The 23,131-nt window shown below is 40.7% G+C and overlaps 2 protein-coding genes and 2 pseudogenes across 2 annotated transcripts; all 4 read right to left on the bottom strand.

Annotated features, from left to right (window-relative positions):
- Positions 1-2,204: 2,204 nt before the first annotated feature.
- On the bottom strand, positions 2,205-2,774 carry LOC129044073 (interferon alpha-4-like). The gene has a single exon (XM_054501629.1). The coding sequence runs from the start codon at positions 2,772-2,774 to the stop codon at positions 2,205-2,207; it is 570 nt and encodes a 189-aa protein (XP_054357604.1).
- A 2,028-nt stretch (positions 2,775-4,802) lies between these two features.
- Positions 4,803-7,501, bottom strand: LOC129043456 (interferon omega-1-like; annotated as a pseudogene).
- A 6,359-nt stretch (positions 7,502-13,860) lies between these two features.
- LOC129044025 (interferon alpha-10) lies at positions 13,861-14,850 on the bottom strand. Its single transcript, XM_054501538.1, has one exon. It carries the CDS (start codon positions 14,792-14,794, stop codon positions 14,225-14,227), a length of 570 nt encoding a protein of 189 aa, XP_054357513.1. The 5' UTR covers positions 14,795-14,850; the 3' UTR covers positions 13,861-14,224.
- A 1,491-nt stretch (positions 14,851-16,341) lies between these two features.
- Positions 16,342-18,469, bottom strand: LOC129043455 (interferon omega-1-like; annotated as a pseudogene).
- Between the last annotated feature and the right edge of the window lie 4,662 nt (positions 18,470-23,131).

Below are 23,131 nucleotides of genomic sequence, written 5' to 3'. Positions count from 1 at the left end.
TGTTGAACTAATTTACATTCCTGCCAACAGTGTAAAAGCTTTCCCATTTTTCCACAGCTTCACCAGCATCTGTTGTTTCCTGACTTTTTAGTAATTGCCATTCTGAGTGACATGGGATGGTATCTCGTTGTGGTTTTGATTTTCATTTCTCTAATGATCAGTGATGTTGAGCTTTTTTCATGTTTATTGGCCACATAAATGTCTGCTTTTGAGAAGTGTCTGTTCATGTCCTTTGCCCACCTTTTGATGGGGCTTTTTTTTTTTTTGTAAATTTGTTTAACTTATTTGTACATTCTGAATATTAGACCTCTGTCAATTGGGTAGACTGCAAAAATTTTCTCCCATTCTGTAAGTTGCCTGTTCGCCATGATGATTGATAATTTCTTTTGCTGTGCAGAAGCTCTTTAATTAGATGCCATTTGTCAATTTTAGCTTTGGTTGCAGTTGCTTTTGGCGATTTCATCATAAAATCTTTGCCCATGCCGATGTCCTGAATGCTATTGCCTACGTTTTCTTCTAGGGTTTTCATGGTTCTGGGTTTTACACTTACGTGTTTGATCCATCTTGAGTCAATTTTTGTATAAGGTGTAAGGAAGGGGTCCAGTTTCACTTTTCTGCATACGGCTATCCAGTTTTCCCAGCACCATTTATTAAATAGGGAATCCTTTCCCCATTCCTAAAGTATTGAGAAAGAGATTCTCTTTTCCAGTTTCTGATTTTATTTTATGAAAGAAATGTGTCAGTTTTTACTGACATTTAACAGAGTAGTAATCAAAATAATGATCAATTACTATTGTAAATAATTTTATATTTTGTGCTTTAAATATATAAAATATTAAATGCATTAACATGATTTACCAATGCATCACATTTATGAAATTTATTCAGTGACATGTATTTTGAAAAAGGAAACACTATGCAGATAAAAGGTAATCCACAGTTTTGGGGGGTCCAGGTTATTACTTCCCTCCATTGCAAGGGCAGATTTCTCACAATTTTCTATATGTGTTATCTTGATTTTTCTTTTCTGATTCACTCTTCTACCTACCCCAATGTGGCTTCTGCTGATTAATTCTACCAATCCAGCTCTCAGTAAGCTCTGCATTGCCATCTATTTTCTTGCTGTAGTGCTCAGTTTTAATTCACATTTTCCATAAGTTTATTGATTGTTTTCCTAAGCACATTTATTTTGTAAATCCACTTTTATCACCATTCCCTCTCGTCCTTCTAATGTTAAGGTATTCCACCTCTGTTTTCTTTGTGACTCTTCTGTTCCCCCACTTTAATGGTGGAAGGTCCTCAGAATCCAGTTTAAGTCTTTTTTTCCCTCTCCACTTGCTCCCCACATGACAGCCTTCATTTTTGGCCTTTCCATTACCACTTACGAACTTCCAGACATCGTATTCCTTAGACACTGCAAACTCATATATCTGACTTGCAATGTACATTTTCAATTGCATGTTTGCAAGTCAGTTTACAGAGAATATCTCTGCTATTTTTTCCATATGTGTTTCAATCTACCTTCTGCTAAGAGGAATTCATTGTTTTCTTACTTCCTCACATTATAGCAGTCAGCATAAGTGATATTAATTCACCATTATTATTGTTTTTAGATTTCTTTCCTGACAAAAATCAAAGATACAAGAGAACAGGGACTGTATATTTTATGTTCACATTTATTTCCTGAAGGCAACATATAACCAGGTACAGAAAAATGTATTTTTTTATAACTTGAATAAAATTATGATAGGTGAGTTAATTAAATCATCTATTTTTAAGTCAGATTGTAAAGTCAGGCTTGGCATTTTATCTTAAAGAATAAGCACACACAAGAAATTTTGTAGAGTAAAAATTTAATGAAAAAGGAAATTAATATACTTGCTAAATATGAAGAACATATATTGGTACATTAACCACAATGTAAAGGTACACATGATATTACATAAAAAATAATTTAAATCTTAAAAATTATTAAATAAATAAATATTTAAATAAATAGATGAACAGAGACATCAGCATGGTCATCTGTAAGGGACTAGTGCCTGCACAGGTAAACATGACGCTTCTTTACACTGCTGAAAACATTCGAAAATTTTGATTCAACTCGTGGTGGTTATAGAAGTGAGTCTTTGAAACGGAAGAACTCATGAAAGTGTGAGATGATGTATTCGTCAATGAGGATCATTTCCATGTTGAACCAGTTTTCAATCCTTCCTCCTTATTCTTTTTTGCAGGCTTGTTGAATAAGAGAAGGATCTCATGACTTCTGCTCTGACAACCTCCCAGGCACAAGGGCTGTATTTCTTCTCTGTGAGATAAACAGTGATTCTTTGGAAGTATTTCTTCACAGCCAGGATGGAGTCCTCATTCATCAGGGGAGTCTCTTCCACCCCAACCTCCTGTATCACACAGGCTTCCAGGTCATTCAGTTGCTGGTAAAGTTCAGTGGAAAATTTTTCTAGGAGGCTCTGTTCCCAAGCAGCAGATGAGTCCTTTGTGCTGAAGAGATTGAAGGTCTGCTGGATCATCTCATGGAGGACAGAGATGGCTTGAGCCTTCTGCAACTGGTTGCCATCAAACTCCTCCTGGGGGAATCCGAAATCATGTCTGTCCTTCAGGCAGGAGAAAGGAGAGATTCTTCCCATTTGTGCCAGGAGTATTAAGGCCCTCCTATTACCCAGGCTGTGAGTCTGAGGCAGATCACAGCCCAGAGAACAGATGGATTTGTAGCTGAGCACCAGCATGGCCATCAGTAAAGGAAAGGACAGGGCCATTGGGCTGTTGCAAATATCGCTAGGCTACTTGAGATAGGTAACCTTGAACCTTGGCCTCTAGGTTTTCTGAAGACTTTGCTCTGTGCATAGGTCTTAAATAGTGAACATACTAATTTCCATTTTCTAAATGCCCTTGTTTCACTTTCTATCTCCGTTTTTGCTTTCTTTATGCATTCTCTACATGTGTTTAACAATGTTTTTCATTTTTTTTCATCACTGCCTGTTTTTCCCCTGCACTCAAAGCCTTTTATGGTATTTTTTTTCTAATTGAAATCTTCATGAAATTTTAATAACACAGATTTGGCATATCTACTTAGGTATACTACATATACCTCTACTTCACAGATGAGAACTATCAAGTTTGCTCTTTTTATTCAAAGTAAAGTTAAGAATGACAGAAAAGTTAAACAAAAATCTAAGTTTAAAAGCTATTGACATTTAACTTGATTTGATAAGTATATTTGTGAAATAACTTTTAATGTGATTTGTTCATGTAAATTTTGTATCAAAGTACATATGCAAATTAAAAGTCTATATAAATACACCTTAATAATATGAATATAATTACATGCCTAATCATTCAAAACTCCTAAAAATATGAATCAATAATTTAAAAAAATTTTTCTGTTAGCGTATGAAGCTTTGAATTTTGCTTTATATGAGAAAATAATTTGTAAACTTCACTAGCTACAGTATTCATCGAGATATCGCCAATACTTTTTGCTTTTCGGCACTTGACATAAATATAGATGTTTTGAATAACTTCAGTAGAAATAAATCATATAATATAAGCTATTTGCACAAAATTCTCAAAGCCTACAAACATCCTGAAGAAGTGAGGATCAAACATAAGTAATAACCATAAGATAGTCAATGGCAGCCCAAATATATGCAGGTTAAAGGCACGTATTGCGATAAGACTGTAAGATCCAGCAAAAAATGGACAAAAAGTCCTTCAATCACAGCCATCTATTTGCCATAGGTTTCTAACACTGATCTTACAAATATTTTATCTTCATGAACTCAATAGCAGTGCTTCTCATATCATACACAAGAAAACCCAATGAGAAAGATGTATATTAAGCAATGAAATTTTGTTGGATAGAGTTGTTGGAGAGTCACAAACTATTGTAGTATGTCAGAGTTGTTAACACTACGAGAACTATTTTTTGTACCCTTAGAAGAAGTATCATTCCAATAAACATATGTGACTTAGAAAATGTTATCAATTAAATCATTTTTGGCATTTTTCACTGAAGTTCACATTCCCTAAAGGTTTTCAGAAGTTCCTATCCAAGTCAATTCTTATCAAATAAAAAAGACCATCTTTGTTCTAAATTCATAAATTTATAAATACTGAGTATGATTATGTAAAGAATTAACATTCAGGGTTGTCCTGAACTCTGGCAAAGTTAGTTTGCCTCGGCCCTATAGATACTGAGTCCTTAAATGGAATGAGGTCTGTTTTAGCAAATCAGCCTTTTAGGAAGTGGAGTTTTTACTAGTTTCTCATTTTTTCTTCTACTGGAAAGTGTTCAAGAATGAAGCTATTTTTCTTCATCATGGCCATATTTGCTGGGACTGTAATAGACAATGACAAAAATTTCCATTCAGCTTTTACTAAAAATCAATAATGCTCATTTAGTTTACTGCTAAAACCACTGGGGATTCTAGTTTTTTAAGGTGCATGTAGATCTGGGATTCAAGTTGCAAAAGCAGCATAGTATCATCCTTTGCCTAGCACTATATTAACTGTTTATGACTTCATCTCTAATCTGTCCTCTACTTTGTTATAATAGAAAATAACTAGCCTGGTGTCAAATACAGAGTCACATATCGAAATTCAAACTCTCCAATTCACCGAGTTTGTAGGAATCGGACAATTTACTATTCCCAAAAGGAGGGAATAATAGTCTCTGTCCCCCAAATAATCCTACAGCTTTCCTTCCCTGGATCAAATCCCCAGAATGTGTATGTGAACTGTAAATACTTGTGACATCACTTTTCCATCATTTATAAGTTTCAGCTTCAAAGCACATGATAATCTTTAGATGACACTGGTAGAAAATCAGCCTGTTTATATAGAGGTAGAGATTATGAAATGGATCGATTTTAGAAAATAACCAAACACATTTTGTTATTCATCATTTTAAATGATTCAGTTAAATTCTTTATATCATTGAACAATTAAAATATTCTACATTGTGAAATGTGCATAGGGGTTTCCATATTAGAGAAGCTTTCATTTCAGAAATGTATATTTTGTACATTGATTTAGTAGTTCATCCAGTGAACACATTTTTATTGAATTTTAGGCTCATCCTTTTATTAGACCCTGAGTATACCAGGCAATTTTGCCCAAGTTATTATTCTTAGTCTTTGAAACACTCGGGGAGAGAGTACTTTTTCTTTGTTCACTTGAGATTGTATTGGGAATTTTTGCATATTCATTTTTTATGTTGTATTTTACTGTGAAAATTTGTTTTACTATACTTTGATTTCTTTCATTTTCATATTTAGGTTAGTGTCAATGAAAGAATACAAGTAAAATTTTTAAATGGACTATACAATGGTTCTATGTAGCATTCACAGTAGCAAATATATTTATATTTCTCACTTCACTTTTCCTAGAAGGTAAAAGTGGTCTGATTTTTCATCTTAATTTATGGGAACAAAAAGAAAACAAATGTATGTCTAAATGTGATAAACATGTAAGAGGAGAAATACCTAATGTAAATGACAAGTTAATGGGTGCAGCAAACCAACATGGCACATGTATACCTATGTAAGAAACTTGCATGTTGAGCATATTTACTCTAGAACTTAAAGTATAGTAAAAAAATAAAAAATGACCAGGGGGGAACTTAGAAAATATCTTGAGACAGATGAAAATGAAAACACTACATACCAAAACGTATGTGATGCAGTGAAAACAGAGCTAAAGGGGAAATTGAAAGCTGTAAAAGCTTATATTAAAAAAGAAGAAAGCCCTCAAACCAATGAACTAACTTTACAAGTTAAGGAACTAGAAAAAGAAGAAATAAACACATAGCTAGGAAGAGGAAGAAAATAAAAAAGACTGGAGCAGACCCCAGGTCTTCATCCTTACTTCTCAGTCCTTGGAAGTTTGTTGATGAAGAGAAGGATTTCATGATTCACCTCTGACAACCTCCCAAGCACAGTCACTGTATTTCTTCTCTTTCAGGTAGATTCTCTAGATTCCCATAGATTCTGGAAGTGCCTCCTCAAGGCCAGTGTAGGGCCCCAATCACCCCTACAGATTCTTCCTCTCCTGTTGCCTGCCCTAAGCAATACTCCAGGCATTCTAGCTGCTGTTGAAATCCAGTGTGGAGCTGGTCCAGGAGGGTCATGTTCTAGGCAACAGAGGAGCGCTCTGTGGGGAAGAGTCTGAAGATCTGCTGAAGCATCTCATGGAGGACAGACAGGGCCTGGGCCTTCTGCAAATGGCTGCCATCCACATCTCCAGGGGGAACCTGAAGTCTCTTCTCTCCTTGAGATACAAGAAAGTGGAGATTCTCCACATTTGGCCCAGAAGTGCCAAGATGTTCCTGGTAAGTAGGTCATGGTTCTGAGGCAGGTCAAAGCCCAGAGATCCAACAGGGCCACAGTGGCAAAGCAGCAGGGCCACCAGTAGAAGAAGCAGTAGGACTACTGGGAAATGAGGGTGCTGCTGGCCTAGCTGAGCTGGGGTCTGGATGAACCTTGGACTTCAGGTTCTCTCAAGGCATTCTTTTTATGCATGGCTTATAGTTGGAAACAAATAGTTTTCAGGGTTGGCCAAGATGGCCACCTAGAAGCTGCTAGTGTGTGCCACTCTCGTGGAGAGAAATGGAAGGGGCGAGTAAATATAGCACCTTCAACTGAAATATCCAGGTACACACACTGGGACTCAAGAAAACAACTTGACCAATGGAGAACAGAGCAAAGCAAGGCAGGACAACTGCCTACCCAGGAATGACACAGAGCCAGGGGAGTCTCTCCTGCCCAGGGAAGTGGTGAGTAAGTGAGCAGCCCTGGGGACCCATGCTTCTCCCACAGATCTTTGCAATCCTCAGGTCAGGAGATCTCCTAGTGAACCCAGTCTACCAGGGCCTTCAGTCTGACATGCAGGGCTACATAGGGTTTCAGCAGAGCAGCTGCTCAGGCATGCATGGGTACACTGGAACCTTAGATAGCCAGGCTTCCCCACAAAAGAAGCTATAACTCCAGCCAAGCAGGAGGCTAGACCCCTGTACATACCCCTAGGAAAGGGGTTTCATCCAGGGGGCTGGGCAGTGACAAGTGGCAGGCCCACCTTCCATGGCCTGTCTCAGGGTAAGACCCACTGGCTTGGGAATCCAGCCAGCCACTGGTAGCAGCCTCATACCTCCCTGACATGGAGCTCACAGCAGCAGGGTGTGGGCTGCCATCTTTGCTGTTTCACAGCCTCAGGCATTGGAGCCTTTGGGTTCTAGGGAGTCCAAGGCAGCTAGGGACTGGAACAGCCACCCAGCACAGCCCAGCAGCTCTTGCAGAGAAGCAGTCAGATTGCTTATTCACATCGATCCCAAATCCTGTTTCTTTTCACTGGGTGGAATCGCCCCACTGGGGTCTCCAGTCACCTCCACCACTGTTTTCTGGTGGGCAGCAGTTTCCAATGTCCCTGGGATGGTGCTCCCAAAGGGAAGGGTAGATTGCCATTGTTGCTGTTTAGCAGCCTTAGCCATTCTTGCAAATGCCATTCTTTTGTGCTGGTGGTGGTAGCAGACCCCCAGCACAGCACAGCTGCTCTACCAAAAAGTGGCCAAACTGTTTTTTCACCTGAGTCCCTGATGCTATTTCTCCTCAGTGGGTGTGATATCCCAACTGGGGTCTCCAGCCACCTCCTGCAGGTATGTTGCAGGAGGCAACAGGTTGTACCTCTCTGGAACAGAGCTCCCAGAGGGAGGGGCAGGCCCCCATCTTCACTGTTTCATAGCCTTCACTGTTGATACCTTCAGGAACTGAAAAACGCGAGGTGACTATGGTCTGGATTGGACCCCTAGCATATTGCAGCAGCCCTATGGAAAAATGGCCAGACTGTGTGTTATGTGAGTCCCTGATCCCCTATCACCTGACTGGGTGGGTCTGCCAGGCCTGGAACTGCAGCCACCAGCTGAGACTATCGAGCCAATAGCAGCTCTGCAACTCCCTAGAACAGAATTCCCTGTGAGAAGGGTGGGTTTCCATCTTTGCTCTCTCATAGCTCTTACCCTTGCTGTCACCAGGCTCTGGAGAGTTTGAGGGGAACAGCGGCTGGTCCAGATCCCTAGCACAGAGCAACTACCTCACAGAAGAGTAGACAGACTGTTCTCCATGCTGTTCCTTGTTGTCACCTCTCCACAATGGGCAGGGCCACCTGACCAGAGACTCCAGCACAGGCACCCTTCCCCTGCCTCATCACCTCTGGACTGCAGGCAGTCCAGCATTTCTCCAAGGAAGAAATCCCACAGTCAACCCACAACCCCTTTACCACTACTGTTGCAGTGGGACAGCCCCAGCAGCCCTCTGGCTGGGGAAGGAGCAAAGGGCCTAGTCACTACACTCCCACCTCCAGCACATCATAGCCACTATGCGAAGAGGAGTCCAGCCCCTTTTCCCTGGGAATCCCCATCCCTATTCTTCAGCAGGCAGGGCCCCCAGCCCATGACTGCAAAACTGTCACCCTACCCATGGCTGAGCATAGCCATTGGTAGTTGCCTGGAGTTTCCCTGGGTAGAGGTCCCAGAGCCATGCTACCTCTGCCACTGCCACAGCAGCAGTTTTATCCCTGCTGCCTTGGGTCTGGGGAAGAAACAAAGAGTCTGAAGCTCTTTGTTTACAAACTTAACAGCATGCCACAGTCACCTGAACTTACATCACGCTGCAGTTACCATATGGTGAGGAGAACAGTCTCTACTCCTGGTAAGATTGCCGCCTTCTGTTTCCCAAAATGTGAAGCCCCAAGCGTACACCAGCAGTGCAGCCACCCAACCCCTCTGGCTAAACACTCCCATGAACATGGCTTCACATTTCTTGGAGGTGGAGACTCCAGGGGCAACAGAAAGCCTGTCTATCACTGCCTCTGCAGTGGCACTACCCCAGCTACCTTGGAGCTAATGAAGCAGCAGAGACCCCAAGTGCCTTATCCATACCTCCAACAAGCTGCAGTCAACCCAAGAGAAGAAGCCAGTCTGTCTCCCATTGGTCAACCACCCCCCACCTCACATCACCAGGCAGGGAACCCCTGGCTTGGGCCCACAGCAGAGACACCCCCATCCCAGGCTGAATGCGCTGAGTGATTGCTCACCTGCATCTCTGGGGTGGAGCCCCCAGGAGACAAGCAAAAGACCCTCAGTTAAAACTACTACTAAGGTCTCTTCCTTCGATGCCTCCAAGGTGGGGAGAAAACATTAAGACTGAGATCACCCCAGAGCTGTTGTGTGCAGCCTGGGAGTGCCAAGATACAAGCTACAGTCAGCACTCAAGTGGGAGAGGAGCCCACACTTTCATAGCATTGAGAAGGAGCACGGCTGCAACTGTGAGGAAATATAGGGGAGCCACATGACTGAGCAAGAGCCTGACAACTGACCACTACACCTAAGAGTCACCTACTAGGTCATGCCCAAAGCTTCAACACTAAAAAGTCTCACTAACATACCCTCATTCAACCAAAGACAAGTCAGCTACAATAAAGACCCTGCACAAAGCTGCAGCCCTGTGAACACATCCTGAACTGAAGTCTATTTATTGACTGAACTCAAGCTACACTGCCATATGCAGAGATGAGAAAGAACCAATGCAAGAACTCTGGTAACTCAAATGGACAGAGTATCTTATGTCCTCCAAATAATCACACTAGTTCTCCAACAAGGGTTCTTAACCAAAATGAGTTAGCTAAAATGACAGAAATGTAATTCAGATTATGGACAGAAAGGAATTTCACTGAAATTCAAGAAAACGGTAAAACCTAAACCAAGGAAACTAAGAATCACAATCAAAGGATAGAGGAGCTGACAGACAAAATAGCCAGTATGAAAAAGAACCTAACGGACCTAGTAGATGTACACACTACAAGAATTTCACAATGCAATCACAAGTATTAACAGCGGAATAGACCAAGCTGAGGACAGAATCTCAGGACTTGAAGACTGGCTCTCTGAAATAAGACAGTCAGATAAAAATAAAGAAAAAAGAATGAAGAGCAATGAACAAAACCTCCAAGAAATAGGGGACTTTATAAAGAAGCCAAATAGGAATCAGTTGCATCCTTCAAAGTGACAGGGAGAAGGCAAACAACTTGGAAGGTATATTTTAGGATATTATCTATGAAAACTTCTACAACCTTGATAGAGAGACCAAAAGTCAAATTCCCTTGAATATCTACACTGAGATTGGCCGGCTGTTCTAATTCCTAGTCTAGCACAATCCATAGGTGAAGGGATAAGTTAGGAGGCCCCGGGGAGGCTGGGCAGGCTGGAGGAAAGGGACACATCCTGACCCTTTCTCTTTCCCCATAGCTGTCCCTTGCCCCAAGAGGACATGTCATGCCTGAAGCTGGGCGTATTTTCTCTCTCTAACATACAAAAGTTAAGGAAATGGGCTAATTCCAGTACCGTGATAGTTCTTTCTTGGGAAGAGCCTCTTTTTAGCTATGAAGATAAATTTCCTGCCAGGAGGCCTACTTCTGCATTCACAGCCTGCTCTCCACAGACTTGGCTGCTGTCTTGGTGCATTTTGACCAGTTGGGGGCTCTCTTTCCCTGTAAATGTTGTAATCGTCTCAAAGTAAAATGGAACCTGCCTTTTATTTCCTTTTTTGCTAAGCGACTGTTATGTCATTGTAATGGCGACATTCCCTGTTTTACAGAAATATTCATCATAAGAAAGGAAAGAGAGTGTTTTATAAAAGAGCTTCTGAAAAACCTAGAACTTTCACTGAACTTCTGTTTTAATTTGTGATTTTGTACTCTTAAGGGGAAAGTGATGGGTAAAACCCACAAGAGAACTGAAAACAGCTGTATGAAGAGGCAGTGTAGGCTAATGATGAGTGAAGAAGAGAGCACAGTGCGCATTCTAGAGGAAGAGGAAGGAAACTAATGTGATATGGGAGTGAAAAATGGGATATAGAAAAGCAGGGAGGAAAGGGGAAAGTGTGTCAGCTCTCAGAACCAGCAAAGATGTATACTTTACTTAAGATTAGGAGAGTAACTTCATATGGGAGTGTACTCTGGAATTCTGAGAGCCAGGAAACGAATGTGCCAGGTGTCAGAATCAGTTAACCATCTACACGTGTATTCTGCACTTCAATCTAGATGCTGCTCCTCTGTCAGGTATTTATACAAGCCACCATTTCCTGACTGAATATAAGTAGGACTTTGAAATGAGGTGAGACAACTTTTCAGCCTCTCTAGAATTCATGACAGAATTCTGTTGTTTTACGCTGCCTAAAAACAATATATACAAGCAGAATGGAATTTCAATGTAAAATAAGTTCTTATTATTTATACCTGATGGGTAAATTTTGTGTTAGGATTTCATTAATACTTATTAATCTCCTTTTTTCCTCAATTATACACAACCATCTCCTGCTCTCTGAATTTCCTTGGTTCATGTTGTATTTTCAGCTGATTTTGACCAACTCTTTCCTTCCTTCTTTCCTTCCTTCCTTCTTTCTTTTTCTTTCTTTCTTTCTTTCTATCTTTCTTTTCTTTTCTTTTCCTTCTTTCTTTCTTTCTCTCTTTCTTTCTTTCTTTCTCTCTCTTTCTTTCTTTCTTTTTCTTTCTCTCTTCTTTCTTTCTTTCTTCCTTCCTTCCTTTCTTTCTTTCTTTCTTTCTTTCTTTCTTTCTTTCTTTCTTTCTTTCTTTCTTTCTGTCTTTCTTTCTTTTTCTTTCTTTCTTTTGATTTTGCATGAAGTTCCGGAATACATGGGCAGAATGTGCAGATTTGTTACATAGTTATACCTGTGCAATTGTGGTTTGCTGCACCTGTCAACTCGTCACCTAGGTTTTAAGCACAATGTTTTTTTTAATCCATTCTATCACTGATGGGCATTTGGGTTGGTTTCCTTTTTTTGCTATTGTAAATAGTGTTGCAATAAACATACACATGCATGTATTTTTATCATACAATGATTTATATTCCTTTGGGTATATACTCAGGAATGGGATTGCTGGGTCAAATGGTATTTCTGGTTCTAGATCCTTGATGAATCGCCACACTGTCTTCCACAATGGTTGGACTAATTTACATTCTCACCAACAGTGTAAAAGCTTTCCTATTTTTCCACAGCTTCACCAGCATCTGTTGTTTCCTGACTTTTTAGTAATCGCCATTCTGAGTGGCATGAGATGGTATCTCATTGCGGTTTTGATTTGCATTTCTCTAATGATCAGTGATGTTGAGCTCTTTTCATGTTTATTGGCCGCATAAATGTCTGCTTTTGAGAAGTGTCTGTTCACGTCCTTTGCCCACTTTATGATGGGGCTTTTTTGTGTGTGCAAATTTGTTTAAGTTCTTTGTACATTCTGGATATTAGAGCTCCGTCCATTGGGTAGACTGCAAAAATTTTCTCTCATTCTTAATGTTGCCTGTTCGCCCTGGTGATTGATAGTTTCTTTTGCTGTGCAGAATCTCTTTAATTAGATGCCATTTGTCAATTTTAGCTTTGGTTGCAGTTGCTTTTGGCGATTTCATCATAAAATCTTTGCCCATGCCGATGTCCTGAATGTTATTGCCTATGTTTTCTCTAGAGTTTTTATGGTTTTGGGTTTTGCATGTACGTGTTTAATCCATCTTGAGTTCATTTTTGTATAAGGTGTAAGAAAGGGGTTTCAATTTTCTGCCTATGGCTATCCAGTTTTCCCAGCACCATTTATTAAATAGGTAATCCTTTCCCCGTTCCTAAAGTATTGAGAAAGAGATTCTCTTTTCTCGTTTCCGATTTTATTTTATGAAAGAACTGTGTCAGTGTTTACTGACATTTAACAGAGTATTAATCAAAATAATGATCAATTACTATTGTAAATGATTTTACATTTTATGCTTTAAATATATAAATTATTAAATGTATTAATATGATTCACCAATGCATCACATTTGTGAAATTTATTCAGTGACATATATTTTGAAAAAGGAAACACTATGCGGATAAAAGATAATCCACATTTTTTGGGGGTCCAACCTCATTACTTGCCACCATTGCAAAGGCAGATTTCTCACAATTTTCTATATGTGTTATCTTGATTTTTCTTTTCTGATTCACTCTTCTGTCTACCCCAATATGGCTTCTGCTGGTTAATTCTATCAATCCAGCTCTCAGTAAGCTCTGCACTCCCATCTGTTTTCTTGCTATAGTCCTCAGTTTTAATTCACATTTTCCATAAGTCTGTTTATTCTTTTTCTAAGCACATTTATTTTCTAAATCCACGTTTATCACCATTCCCTCTCGTCCTTCTAATGTTAAGGTATTCCACCTCTGTTTTCTTTGTGTCTCTTCTGTTCCCCCACTTTAATGGTGGAAGGTCCTCAGAATCCAGTTTAAGTCTTTTTTTCCCTCTCCACTTGCTCCCCACATGACAGCCTTCATTTTTGGCCTTTCCATTGCCAGTTATGAACTTCCAGATATCGTATTCCTTGGAAACTCAAAACTCATATATCTGACTGACAATGTACATTTTCAATTACGTGTTGAAAGTCAGTTTACAGAGAATATCTCTGCTTTCATTTCCAGATATGTCTCAATCTACCTTCTGCTAAGAGGAATTCATTGTTTTTTTTTACTTCCTCACATTATAGCAGATAGCATAACTGATATTAATTCAGCATTATTATTGTTTTTAGATTTCTTTCCTGACAAAAATCAAAGATACAAGAGAACAGGGACTGTATATTTTATGTTCACATTTATTTCCTGAAGGCAACATATAACCAGGTACAGAAAAATGTATTTTTTTATAACTTGAATAAAATTATGATAGGTGAGTTAATTAAATCATCTATTTTTAAGTCAGATTGTAAAGTCAGGCTTGGCATTTTATCTTAAAGAATAAGCACACACAAGAAATTTTGTAGAGTAAAAATTTAATGAAAAAGGAAATTAATATATTTGCTAAATATGAAGAACATATATTGGTACATTAACCACAATGTAAAGGTACACATGATATTACATAAAAAATAATTTAAATCTTAAAAATAATTAAATAAATAAATATTTAAATAAATAGATGAACAGAGACATCAGCATGGTCATCTGTAAAGGACTAGTGCCTGCACAGGTAAACACGACGCTTCTTTACACTGCTGAAAACATTCGAAAATTTTGATTCAACTCGTGGTGGTTATAGAAGTGAGTCTTTGAAATGGAAGAACTCATGAAAGTGTGAGATGATGTATTCGTCAATGAGGATCATTTCCATGTTGAACCAGTTTTCAATCCTTCCTCCTTAATCTTTTTTGCAAGTTTGTTGAAAAAGAGAAGGATCTCATGATTTCTGCTCTGACAACCTCCCAGGCACAAGGGCTGTATTTCTTCTCTGTGAGATAAACAGTGATTCTTTGGAAGTATTTCTTCACAGCCAGGATGGAGTCCTCATTCATCAGGGGAGTCTCTTCCACCCCAACCTCCTGTATCACACAGGCTTCCAGGTCATTCAGTTGCTGGTAAAGTTCAGTGGAAAATTTTTCTAGGAGGCTCTGTTCCCAAGCAGCAGATGAGTCCTTTGTGCCGAAGAGATTGAAGGTCTGCTGGATCATCTCATGGAGGACAGAGATGGCTTGAGCCTTCTGCAACTGGTTGCCATCAAATTCCTCCTGGGGAAATTCAAAGTCATGTCTGTCCTTCAGGCAGGAGAAAGGAGAGATTCTTCCCATTTGTGCCAGGAGTATCAAGGCCCTTCTATTACCCAGGCTGTGGGTCTGAGGCAGATCACAGCCCAGAGAACAGATGGATTTGTAGCTGAGCACCAGCACGGCCATCAGTAAAGAAAAGGACAGGGCCATTGGGATGTTGCAAATATCGCTAGGCTACTTGAGATGGGTCACCTTGAACCTTGGCCTCTAGGTTTTCTGAAGACTTTGCTCTGTGCATAGGTCTTAAATAGTGAACATACTAATTTCCATTTTCTAAATGCCCTTGTTTCACTTTCTCTCTCTGTTTTTGCTTTCTTTATGCATTCTCTACATGTGTTTAACAATGTTTTTCATTTTTTTTCATCATTGCCTATTTTTCCCCTGCACTCAAAGCCTTTTATGGTATTTTTTTCTAATTGAAATCTTCATAAAATTTTAATAACATAGATTTGGCATATCTATTTAGGTATACTACATATACCTCTACTTCACAGATAAGAACTATAAAGTTTGCTCTTTTTATTTAAAGTAAAGTTAATGACAGAAAAGTTAAACTAAAATCTAAGTTTAAAAGCTATTGACATTTAACTTAATTTGAGAAGTATATTTGTGGAATAACTTCTCATGTAATTTGTTCATGTAAATTTTGTATCAAATACATATGCAAAAGAAAAATCTATATAAATACACATTAGTAATATGAATATAATTACATACCTAATAATTCAAAACTGCTAAAAATATGAATCAATAATTTTTAAAAATTTCTCCCCTAGTCTATGAAGCTTTGAGTTTTGCTGTATATGAGAAAATAATTTTTAAAGTTTACTAGCTGCAGTTTTCATCCAGATATTGCCAACACTTTTTTCTTTTCAGCACTTGACATAAATGTAGATGTGTTGAATAACTTTAGTAGAAATAAATCATATAATATGAGCTATTTGCATTTAATCCTCAAAGTCTACAAAACATCCTGAAGAACTGAGGATCAAACATAACTAATAACCATAAGATAATCAATGTCAGCCCAAAGATATGCAGGTTAAAGCCACATATTGTGATGAGACTTTAAGATCCAGCAAAAAATGGACGAAAAGTCCTTCAATCACAGCCATCTATTTGCCATAGGTTTCTAACACTGATCTTACAAATATTTTGTTTATCTTCATGAACTCAATACCAGTGCTTCTCATATCATACACAAGAAAACCCAATGAGAAAGATGTATGTTAAGCAAAGAAATTTTGCTGGATAGAGTTGTTGGGGAGTCACAAACTATTGTAATATGTCAGAGTTGTTTACACTACGAGAACTAATTTTTGTACCCTTAGAAGAAATATCATTCCAATAAACATATGTGACTTAGAAAATGTTATCAATTAAATCATTTTTGGCATTTTTCACTGAAGTTCATATTCCCTAAAGGTTTTCAGAAGTTCCTATCCAAGTCAATTCTTATCAAATAAAAAAGACCATCTTTGTTCTAAATTCATAAATTTATAAATATTGAATATGATTATGTAAAGAATTAACTTTCAGAGTGGTCCTGAACTCTGGCAAAGTTAGTTTGCCTCGGCCCTATAGATACTGAGTCCTTAAATGGAATGAGGTCTGTTTTAGCAAATCAGCCATTTAGGAGGTGGAGTTTTTACTAGTTTCTCATTTTTTCTTCTACTGGAAAGTGTTCAAGAATGAAGCTATTTTTCTTCATCATGGCCATATTTGCTGGGATTCTAACAGACAATGACAAAAATTTCCATTCAGCTTTTACTAAAAATCAATAATGCTCATTTAGTTTACTGCTAAAACCACTGGGGATCTAGTTTTTTAAGGTGCATGTAGATCCGGGGATTCAAGATGCAAGAGCAGCATAGTATCATCCTTTGCCTCGCACTATATTAACTGTTTATGACTTCATCTCTAATCCGTCCTCTACTTTGTTATAATAGAAAATAACTAGCCTGGTGTCAAACACAGAGTCACATATCAAAATTCAAACTCTCCAATTCACCGAGTTTATAGCAATCGGACAATTTGCTATTCCCAAAAGGAGGGAATAATATTCTCTGTCCACCAAATAATCCTACAGCTTTCCTTCCCTGGATCAAATCCCCAGAATGTGTATGTGAAATGTAAATACTTGTGAGATCACTTTTCCATCATTTATAAGTTTCAGCTTCAAATCACATGATAATCTTTAGATGACACTGGTAGAAAATCAGCCTGTTTATATAGAGGTAGAGATTATGAAATGGATCGATTTTAGAAAATAACCAAACACATTTTATTATTCATTATTTTAAATGATTCAGTTAAATTCTTTATATCATTGAACAATTAAAATATTCTACATTGTGAAATGTGCATAGGGGTTTCCATATTAGAGGAGCTTTCATTTCAGAAATGTATATTTTGTACATTGATTTAGTAGTTTATCCAGTGAACACATTTTTATTGAATTTTAGGCTCATCCTTTTATTAGACCCTGAGTATACCAGGTAATTTTGCCCAAGTTATTATTCTTAGTCTTTGAAACACTCGGGGAGAGAGTACTTTTCCTTTGTTCACTTGAGATTGTATTGGGAATTTTTGCATATTCATTTTTTATGTTGTATTTTACTGTGAAAATTTGTTTTACTATACTTTGATTTCTTTCACTTTCATATTCAGGTTAGTGTCAATGAAAGAATACAAATAAAATTTTTAAATGGACTATACAATGGTTCTATGTAGCATTCACAGTAGCAAATATATTTATATTTCTCACTTCACGTTTCCTAGAAGGTAAAAGTGTTCTGATTTTTCATCTTAATTTATGGGAACAAAAAGAAAACAAATGTATGTCTAAATGTGATAAACCTGTAAGAGGAGAAATACCTAATGTAAATGACAAGTTAATGGGTGCAGCAAACCAACATGGCACATGTATACCTATGTAAGAAACTCGCATGTTGAGCATATTTACTCTAGAACTTAAAGTATAGTAAAAAAATAAAAAATGACCAGGGGGGAACTTAGAAAATATCTTGAGACAGATGAAAATGAAAACACTACATACCAAAACGTATGTGATGCAGTGAAAACAGAGCTAAAGGGGAAATTGAAAGCTGTAAAAGCTTATATTAAAAAAGAAGAAAGCCCTCAAACCAATGAACTAACTTTACAAGTTAAGGAACTAGAAAAAGAAGAAATAAACACATAGCTAGGAAGAGGAAGAAAATAAAAAAGACTGGAGCAGACCCCAGGTCTTCATCCTTACTTCTCAGTCCTTGGAAGTTTGTTGATGAAGAGAAGGATTTCATGATTCACCTCTGACAACCTCCCAAGCACAGTCACTGTATTTCTTCTCTTTCAGGTAGATTCTCTAGATTCCCATAGATTCCCTGGAAGTACCTCCTCAAGGCCAGTGTAGGGCCCCAATCACCCCTACAGATTCTTCCTCTCCTGTTGCCTGCCCTAAGCAAGACTCCGGGCATTCTAGCTGCTGTTGAAATCCAGTGTGGAGCTGGTCCAGGAGGGTCTTGTTCTAGGCAACAGAGGAGCGCTCTGTGGGGAAGAGTCTGAAGATCTGCTGAAGCATCTCATGGAGGACAGACAGGGCCTGGGCCTTCTGCAAATGGCTGCCACCCACATCTCCAGGGGGAACCTGAAGTCTCTTCTCTCCTTGAGACACAAGAAAGTGGAGATTCTCCACATTTGGCCCAGAAGTGCCAAGATGTTCCTGCTAAGTAGGCCATGGTTCTGAGGCAGGTCAAAGCCCAGAGATCCAACAGGGCCACAGTGGCAAAGCAGCAGGGCCACCAGTAGAAGAAGCAGTAGGACCATTGGGAAACGAGGGTGCTGCTGGCCTAGCTGAGCTGGGGTCTGGATGAACCTTGGACTTCAGGTTCTCTCAAGGCATTCTTTTTATGCGTGGCTTATAGTTGGAAACAAATAGTTTTCAGGGTTGGCCAAGATGGCCACCTAGAAGCTGCTAGTATGTGCCACTCTCGTGGAGAGAAATGGAAGGGGTGAGTAAATATAGCACCTTCAACTGAAATATCCAGGTACACACACTGGGACTCAAGAAAACAACTTGACCAATGGAGAACAGAGCAAAGCAAGGCAGGACAACTGCCTACCCAGGAGTGACACAGAGCCAGGGGAGCCTCTCCTGCCCAGGGAAGTGGTGAGTAAGTGAGCAGCCCTGGGGACCCATGCTTCTCCCACAGATCTTTGCAATCCTCAGGTCAGGAGATCTCCTAGTGAACCCAATCTACCAGGGCCTTCAGTCTGACATGCAGGGCTACATAGGGTTTCAGCAGAGCAGCTGCTCAGGCATGCATGGGTACCCTGGAAACTTAGATAGCCAGGCTTCCCCACAAAAGAAGCTATAACTCCAGCCAAGCAGGAGGCTAGACCCCTGTACATACCCCTAGGAAAGGGGTTTCATCCAGGGGGCTGGGCAGTGACAAGTGGCAGGCCCACCTTCCATGGCCTGTCTCAGGGTAAGACCCACTGGCTTGGGAATCCAGCCAGCCACTGGTAGCAGCCTCATACCTCCCTGACATGGAGCTCACAGCAGCAGGGTGTGGGCTGCCATCTTTGCTGTTTCACAGCCTTAGGTATTGGAGCCTTTGGGTTCTAGGGAGCCCAAGGCAGCTAGGGAGTGGAGCAGCCACCCAGCAGAGCCCAGCAGCTCTACAGAGAAGTCAGATTGCTTATTCATGTCAATCCCAAATCCTGTTTCTTTTCACTGGGTGGAATCTCCCCACTGGGGTCTCCAGTCACCGCCACCGCTGTTTTCTCGTGGGCAGCAATTTCGAATGTCCCTGGGATGGCACTCCCAAAGGGAAGGGTAGGTTGCCATTGTTGCTGTTTAGCAGCCTTAGCCATTCTTGCAAATGCCATTCTTTTGTGCTGGGGGTAGCAGCAGACCCCCAGCACAGCACAGCTGCTCTACGAAAAAGTGGCCAGACTTTTTTCACCTGAGTCCCTGATGCTGTTTCTCCTCAGTGGGCGGGATATCCCCACCTGGGTCTCCAGCCACCTCCTGGAGGTATGTTGCAGGAGGCAACAGGTTGTACCTCTCTGGAACAGAGCTCCCAGAGGGAGGGGCAGCCCCCATCTTCATTGTTTCATAGCCTTCACTGTTGATATCTTCAGGTACTGAAAAATGTGAGGTGACTATGGTTTGGATTGGACCCCCAGCATATTGCAGCAACCCTATGGAAAAGTGGCCAGACTGTGTGTTATGTGGGTCCGTGATCCCCTATCTCCTCACTGGGTGGGTCTGCCAGGCCTGGGTCTGCAGCCACCAGCTGAGGCTATTGAGCCAATGGCAGCTCTGCAACTCCCTGGAACAGAGCTCCCAGTGAAAATGGTGGGTTGCAATCTTTGCTTTCTCACAGCTCTTGCCCTTGCTGTCTCCAGGCTCTGGAGAGTCTGCAGGGAATGGCGGCTGGTCCAGATCCCCAACACAGAGCAACTGCCTCACAGAAGAGTGGCCACACTGTTCTCCACACAGTTCCTGGTTGTCACCTCTCCTCAGTGGGCAGAACCACCTGACCAGAGACTCCAGCACAGGCACCCTTCCCCTGCCTCATCAGGCAGTCCAGCATTTCTCCAAGGAAGAAATCTCACAGTCAACCCACAACCCCTTCACCAATACTGTTGCAGTGGGACAGCCCCAGGAGCCCTCTGGCTGGGGACGGAACAAAGGGCCTAATCACTACAATGGCACCTCCAGCACATCATAGCCACCATATGAAGAGGAGTCCAGCCCCTCTTCCCTGAGAATCCCCATCCCTATTCTTCAGGAGGCAGGGCCCCCAGCCCATGACTGCAAAACAGTCACCCTACCCATGGCTGAGCACATCCACTGGTAGTTGCCTGGAGTTTCCCTGGGTAGAGGTCCCAGAGCCATCCTACCTCTGCCACTGCCACAGCAGCAGTTTTATCCCTGCTGCCTTGGGTCTGGGGAAGAAACAAAGAGTCTGAAACTCTTTGTTTACAGGCTTGCAGCATGCTGCAGTCACCTGAACTTACAGCACACTGCAGTTACCATATGGTGAGGAGAACAGTCTCTACTCCTGGTAAGATTGCCGCCTTCTGTTTCCCAAAATGTGAAGCCCCAAGCGTACACCAGCAGTGCAGCCACCCAACCCCTCTGGCTAAACACTCCCATTGACATGGCTTCACATTTCTTGGAGGTGGAGACTCCAGGGGCAACAGAAAGCCTGTCTATCACTGCCTCTGCAGTGGCACTACCCCAGCTACCTTGGAGCTAATGAAGCAGCAGAGACCCCAAGTGCTTTATCCATACCTCCAACAAGCTGCAGTCAACCCAAGAGAGGAGACCAGTCTGTCTCCCATTGGTCAACCACCCACCCCTCACATCACCAGGCAGGGAACACCTGGCTTGGGCCCACAGCACAGACACCCCCATCCCAGGCTGAATGCACTGAGTGATTGCTCACCTGCATCTCTGGGGTGGAGCCCCCAGGAGACAAGCAAAAGTCCCTCAGTTAAAACTACTACCAGGTCCCTTCCTTCGATGCCTCCAAGGTGGGGAGAAAACATTAACCCTGAGATCACCTCAGAGCTGTTGTGTGCAGCCTGGGAGTGCCAAGATACAAGCTACAGTCAGCACTCAAGTGGGAGAGGAGCCCAAGCTTTCAAAGCATTGAGACAGAGCATGGCTGCAACCGTGAGGAAATGTAGGGGAGACACATGACTGAGCAAGAGCCTGACAACTGACCACTGCACTTAAGAGTCACCTACTAGGTCATGCCCAAAGCTTCAACACTAAAAAATCTCACTAACATACCCTCATTCAACCAAAGACAAGTCAGCTACAAATAAAGACCCTGCACAAAGCTATGCCCCTGTGAACACAGCCAGAAAATAAGTTTGTTTATTGATTGAACTCAAGCTACACTCCCATATGCAGAGATAAGAAAGAACCAATGCAAGAACTACAGTAACGCCAATGGACAGAGCATCTTATGTCCTCCAAATAATCACACTAGTTTTCCAACAAGGGTTCTTAACTAAAATGAGTTAGCTAAAATGACAGAAGTATAATCCAGCATATGGATAGAAAGGAATTTCATTGAGATTCAGGAAAACGGTAATACCTAAACCAAGGAAACTAAGAATCACAATCAAAGGATAGAGGAGTTGACAGACAGAATAGCCAGTAGGAAAAAGAACCTAACAGACCTAGTAGATGTACACACTACAAGAATTTCACAATGCAATCACAAGTATTAATAGCAGAATAGACCAAGCTGAGGACAGAATCTCAGGACTTGAAGACTGGCTCTCTGAAATAAGACAGTCAGACAAAAATAAAGAAAAAAGAATGAAAAGCAATGAACAAAACCTCCAACAAATAGGGAACATTATAAAGAGGCCAAATCTAGGAATCACTCAGATCCTTAAAAGAGACCGGGAGAAAACAAACAACTTGGAAAATATATTTCAGGATATTGTCTATGAAAACTTCCACAATCTTGACAGAGAGACCACAAGTCAAATTCCCTTGAAGTTCTACACCCAGATTGGCCGGCTGTTCTAATTCCTAGTCTAGGACAATCCATAGAGGAAGGGATAAGTTAGGAGGCCCTGGGGAGGCTGGGCAGGCTGGAGGAAAGGGACATATCCTGACCCTTTCTCTTCCCCATAGCTGTCCGTTGCCCCAAGAGGAGATGTCCTGCCTGAAGCTGGGAGTATTTTCTCTGTCTAAGATACGAAAGTTAAGGAAATGGGCTAATTCCAGTACTGTGATAGTTCTTTCTTGGAAAGAGCCTCTTTTTAGCTATGAAGATAAATCTCCTGCCAGGAGTCCTACTTCTGCATTCACAGCCTTCGCTCCACAGACTTGGCTGTTGTCTTGGTGCATTTTGACCAGTTGGGGGCTCTCTTTCCCTGTAAATGTTGTAATCGTCTCAAAGTAAAATGGAACCTGCCTTTTATTTCCTTTTTTGCTAAGCTACTGTTATGTCATTGTAACAGCGACATTCCGTGTTTTACAGAAATATTCATCATAAGAAAGGAAAAAGTATTTTATAAAAGAGCTTCTGAAAAACCTCGAACTTTGACTGAACTTCTGCTTTAATTTGTGATTTTGTACTCTTAAGGGGAAAGTGATGGGTAAAACCCACAAGAGAACTGAAAACAGCTGTAAGAAGAGGCAGTGCAGGCTAATGATGAATGAAGAAGAGAGCACAGTGCGCATTCCAGAGGAAGAGGAAGGAAACTAATGTGATATGGGAGTGAAAAAATGGGATACAGAAAAGCAGGGAGGAAAGAGGAAAGTGTGTCAGCTCTCAGAACCAGCAAAGTTGTATATTTTACTTAAGTTTAGGAGAGTATCTTCATATGGGATTGTACTCTGGGATTCTGAGAGCCAGGAAACAAATGTGCCAGGTGTCAGAATCAGTTAACCATCAACACGTGTATTCTGCCCTTCACTCTAGATGCTGCTCCTCTGTCAGGTATTTG

The sequence above is a fragment of the Pongo pygmaeus genome, chromosome 13 (assembly GCF_028885625.2).
Source record: "Pongo pygmaeus isolate AG05252 chromosome 13, NHGRI_mPonPyg2-v2.0_pri, whole genome shotgun sequence".
Taxonomy (NCBI): Eukaryota; Metazoa; Chordata; class Mammalia; order Primates; family Hominidae; genus Pongo; species Pongo pygmaeus.
Note: the sequence above shows the minus strand (reverse complement) of the source record. Positions and strands in the feature narration are given on the sequence as shown.

Excerpts from the sequence above, each read along its gene's own strand:
- LOC129044073 (XM_054501629.1), bottom strand. The coding sequence starts at position 2,774 with ATGGCCCTGTCCTTTCCTTTACTGATGGCCATGCTGGTGCTCAGCTAC.
- LOC129044025 (XM_054501538.1), bottom strand. The coding sequence starts at position 14,794 with ATGGCCCTGTCCTTTTCTTTACTGATGGCCGTGCTGGTGCTCAGCTAC.